General features: G+C 25.1%; 1 protein-coding gene across 1 annotated transcript; it reads left to right on the top strand.

The window, feature by feature from the left end:
* Positions 1–1,016: 1,016 nt before the first annotated feature.
* Positions 1,017–3,576, top strand: LOC112689954 (uncharacterized aarF domain-containing protein kinase 1; the record flags this gene model as incomplete). The annotated part of the gene is given in 10 exon segments (XM_025563837.1): positions 1,017–1,379; positions 1,446–1,535; positions 1,646–1,849; positions 1,987–2,148; positions 2,278–2,436; positions 2,549–2,649; positions 2,752–2,914; positions 2,975–3,172; positions 3,235–3,377; positions 3,453–3,576. Coding segments are annotated over 10 exon segments (1,470 nt in total), but the record flags the coding sequence as incomplete, so codon positions are not given.
* Positions 3,577–5,529: the final 1,953 nt, after the last annotated feature.

The following is a 5,529-nucleotide window of genomic DNA, read 5'->3' as shown; positions in this document are numbered from 1 at the left end:
TTTTTTCTTTAATTTAGTATATTATGTTTTAATTTCAGGTTAAATTCCGAAGAAAATGTGAATGATAATTTAGTGGACAATAATAATGATATATGGAATTATCACATTAAGGTTAAATATCTAGCATCATCACAGATACTTGAAAGTTCTAATTCAACCATGGAAGCAGAAGTTAAACAATACTTAGATTTACCATTGATAAATATAAACAATGATGTTTTAGCTGTTTGGGAATCATACAAAACGGTATTTCCTCATTTATATGTTGTAGCTCAAAAATACCTATCAACAGTTTCATCTTCCGTTCCTTCTGAACGGCTTTTTTCAAAAGCTGGAAACTTAATAACGGAAAAAAGAAACCGTATTTCTGAAAGTAGGATTTCTAAGCTATATTTTTTACAAACAATACCAGCAAAGTATTGGGATCTTTAAAAATATAATTATTATTTTTATATGCTCAAGTTTGATGTTGTTATTTTTCTTTTCTCAAAAGAATATTATTATGTTATAAATATTAAGTGTTATTTATATACTTTTACACAGTCTTATTTTATATTTTAAATTTTGATTTGGTTTTAATAATAATATATTGTTACAAATTTGTTTTATTTATTATTTTTTTAATTAAAAATTATAATGAAATTCTGTACGAGGACGGAAAATTAAAATTGAAATTAATTTAAATAAAAATAATTATTTTTATTTTGATGCAATCAATTTTATATATTAATTTTCTTTCTCACAGATTGTATTATTTATTTATTTTATATCATATAAAAGTATACACCCATTCTTTAATAGCAAAATTATTCAGTATACTTACTTTTTTTATTTAATTGGTAAAAATAATTTATATCGATATTAAAGTGTATTGATTTTATATTAAAATATCGTATCGATATTTAGAAAAATTTGCCCATCACTAATGATGATATTTTAATTCGTGCGCGGTCATTAAATTATAACATGAGTATGATAACCAGTGTACTTGATACGCGTTTGTTATCACTGAATTGTATATTTTTTAATCTTGTACCGTGGTTCAAGGTCACTAATTATACTTGCACATTATGCAACGAGGAATTTAAATTTTGTGTGAACAATTATTAATGAAAATGAATTGGTCATCAGTACACTCATCATATATCACAGTTTCCGATAATAACCGTTATGTAACACGCTTACCGGCGTGTTGAAGACGTTCATTATAAACTGTAATTATAGACTAACCGGTGTTTTGAATAGTAGTGAAAATGTTGAGTAGAACCATTAGATTAGCCGTTCTTAGCGGTACAGTGGCCACTGCTTATTCTTTGTACGATAATGATTTCAACATCGATTCAGTCAGCATTGTTCGATTCGGTCGAGCTGCGACTACAGTGAGTTATATTTTTCATTAAAATCATTCATTTCGCAGTGTAATTTGTGAATCGTTCAATTTTTAGGGTTTACATGTGATGTATCATTATAAGACTACTTTGTACGCGCCATCAGTAGACAAATCATTGCCAAATTATCAAGAAATTAGATCAAAGGTTAGTTAACATCTTTTTATGTTTAAATTTTTTTTTCGTAATATTTACATCAATACTTGATGTATAGTTGACAGAAAATTTTTATCATGCAATCGGTTAATGTGTTATAGTCTCATGAGAAAGCTGCTGAAATGTTGCTCGAACTATGTCGCTCAAACAAAGGAGTTTATATTAAAATTGGACAACACATTGGGGCTTTAGAAAATTTGTTTCCTAAAGAATACACTGTCACGTTGAAGGTGTTGCACAGCCAAGCACCCATTACACCATTAAAAGAAATTTACAAAGTGATCAAAGAAGATTTGAAACAAGATGTACGATTCTATATTAAAATTATTGTCCTACATTTTTCGGTTTAGTATTTCAAGTAGAGCGATAACTTTCAAGTTCAAATTATGCTAAATATTGTTCACTATATTTTATGAAATGTAATTATTTTTCATGTGTAAAGGTTGATCAGATATTCAGTGAAATAGATCCAAAACCTCTTGGAGCAGCTTCATTAGCTCAAGTACACAAAGCAAAATTACGATCAACAGGAGAGAATGTTGCTATTAAAGTGCAACATTCATATGTTCGTGGGGATGCCAAAATAGATATAGCTATAATTGAGGTATTTATAGTCTTTAAATATTTTAATTTTTTAACTATCATAATTAGTAAGTGAAATGTTTTACCTAAGAAAATATGAAACATCAAAGTTTTTTTATAAGTAATTATAATATTTATTATACTATTTTAGGCTTTGGTGAGAATCGGTTCCTATATTTTTCCCGATTTTAGATTTCAGTGGCTTGTTACTCAAACCAAACAGAATATACCAAAAGAACTAGATTTTACAATTGAAGCACAAAACACTGAAACCATTAGAAAAATGTTCAAGCATTTGAAATGGTTAAAGGTATTTTTATTTTTAACTTAATAACATTTTAAACATTCAAAAATACATAAATAAATATATGTATTATGTATAAATATAATAGTTGTAATTTAAAAGCTATAATTATTTCTAGATACCAAAGATATTTGATGAGTATAGTTCTCCTAGAGTCTTAACACTAGAATTTGTTGATGGTGGACAGATCAATGATCTTGAGTACATTAATCAAAATAAGTAAATTACCTAAAAATTATGTGATTTCACATAATCTGAATTAATTAACCTACTCTATTGGTATAAATATTTGTTATGCAATACAAAACACTTATATTTCAGATTAAATGTAAAGGAAATATCTGAAAAGTTGGGATCTTTATACAGTGAAATGATATTCAAAAATGGATTTGTACACAGTGATCCTCATCCTGGTAATTTGTTGGTAAATAAGGACAAGAATGGTCAGTTAAATTTAATACTTTTAGATCATGGACTTTATGCGGTAGGCTTTATAATACAACATATTCTGATTCCTATTTCATTAATTTATAATTTATTACAGACATTAACTGATAATTTTAGACGTACATATGCTAAGTTATGGATGAGTATATTGGATAATAACCATGATAGAATGAAAAAATATTGCACCAAATTGGGAGTAGCTGAAATGTATGGCTTACTTGTATGTATGGTAGCCGGGCGTACATGGGATTCAATTCAAGATGGTATTGTTACCAAGAAATTAACTCCTGCTGAAGTAAAACTGAAAAATTGCAATTCTACAGAAGTGTAATTATTAACATTTGTTTTGTTACATAGAAAGAAAAATTTCAAAGTGGGATTCCCTTGGTACTGACTGAAACGTTATATATTTTACAAACAGTTAATCCACAAATCTTGCTACTGTTGAAAACAAATGACTTAATACGTGGTATTGACACAACGTTAGGAACATTATCAAAGTAGAGTATTTGATTTATTCACTTTTGAAATAAAACCATTTTAATTTCTAATATATATATTTTAAATCTGTATAGATTGACATCTTTACATCCAATGACTGTGAGCTGTATAAACTCTGTATACGATAAACCTTTACGCAAGAGTTCATTTTGGACAGGGTTGAGTTTACATTTAAAAAAACAATGGTCGTTATTAAAAGTTAGAATATTTTACTTTTTTATTAACATTATAGATACTGCATAGTTATAGAATGTATTAAATTTGGATAGAAAGTTGTGTTTTTAAATATTAAACTTATATTTTTTTAATTTTGCTATCTATAAAATTATGTAAATGTATGTTAAAAGAAAAGAAAAAGAAAGTTAATATGTTTGATATTGCTCCATTGTATATCAGCCAAATAAACTGATGGCCCTATATGATTGCACCTATTCTCTCAAGTCTTATGAGTCTGTTGCTTATATAAAATCAAAAAGTATTTTTCAAGACAATGAAATAAATCTAATAATGTAACATATTTGTTATTTAATTAATAAGAAATAAATATAAAACACAGATTAGTGTTATCCATAATTTGTAGTTTATTCTGAGTTTTTATAAGATTATGTGTGAATTAAGAGAACTAATAAATAAAATTGGAAAAGTAATACATTGAAATTAGATTAATTTCTTAAAAGATATAGTAATGTATGATAATCCATAACGATAGTACATTTAAAGATAATTCTTATATTTTTATATCAACCTTTATCAGTTAAAAGATATTAACATATATAACATAAAATAAAATTATTATTATTTAGTAATAAACATGTTTATAAATCAATTATAGTTGATATAGACAATATACATTTTTTAATCAAAGAGCAATTTAGTCTATTACTCACTTAACATTGTCAATTTTGATAGTTGGTTTTATACCGAACACAGTTTTAATAATTAAAAAACTAATATATTAATGTTTAATTTACCTTTAGTCTTGTCTTTATTATTTTTATTGTAATAACTTCATAATAAACTTATTTAGTTTTCATAAAATGCAATAAGCAATTTGAAATGTATTATTGATATGCATATTAATGATTTATGCCACACTATTATTTAAAAGGATTTTTAACCTGCAAATTAAGGCTGGTGTAAAAACAAAATAATAATAATAATAATAATAATAAAACAGATCAATGTAATCAAATATGGGCATTTAAGTAGAAATTAAAATTATTATTAAAACTTAATTTAAATAAATCACTTGATCTAACTATGGTAACTAATATAATTTTAATTTTTCGGTTAATTTTATTTATTTTTTACTCTCAATGTATTTTTTTTATGTTTATTTAAATCTGAACATCTAGTAAATACTCTTGCAGAATTCATATTTTTATCCAAAATTAATTATCTTGTCTCCAATTAAATGAGATTTCTTTTACATATTTTTTCACAAATATCGCAATCAAATGGGTTTTTACCACTATGAATTTTTTTGTGCTCAGTTAGATTTGATTAGTCTTATAAAATGTCTGATACATATCTCACATTGGTATAGCTGTTTTTGAACATGAAATCGTTCTTAAAACTTAATATATACTTACACAGTTATACTTAATTTTCTATTATGTGCAATTAATTTATATTATTAAATATTATAAGATATAATTATTTTCATTAAAATAATCATTTATATACATAAATACATTTTTTCTATATACTTTCAAAGACTACAACAAATATTTTGTAGATTCAAATATTTTTATGATCAAAAATGTGGTCTACAAAATTCCTTATACATATATATTCAATAAATGAGTAAATGGTTAAGTATGGTGCAATATGTTTTATTGTATTTTACATTAAATTACTTTATTATTAGGTTTACATTATTAAATTATTAATTTAGCACTTGATATATGTTTAATAGTGCATATAAATAATATTTGATCTTTTTCGATCTTCAAGATAAAAATATGGTCTATGTTTCACTGCGACATTGGTGACAATAAAAATTAAATGGGTGGGTCTACCTATAAATTATAATACCTACCACTACTGGATACAAATATTAAAAAACTGGCATGATAATTGAAATAGTTAAGTTAAATATTTGTAGTAGGTGGGTGGGTGGGTGTTAATTAATTAATTTGATTTCGCTCC

Source organism: Sipha flava, unplaced genomic scaffold (assembly GCF_003268045.1).
Source record: "Sipha flava isolate LNK unplaced genomic scaffold, YSA_version1 486_pilon_pilon, whole genome shotgun sequence".
Classification (NCBI taxonomy): domain Eukaryota; kingdom Metazoa; phylum Arthropoda; class Insecta; order Hemiptera; family Aphididae; genus Sipha; species Sipha flava.
Note: the sequence above shows the minus strand (reverse complement) of the source record. Positions and strands in the feature narration are given on the sequence as shown.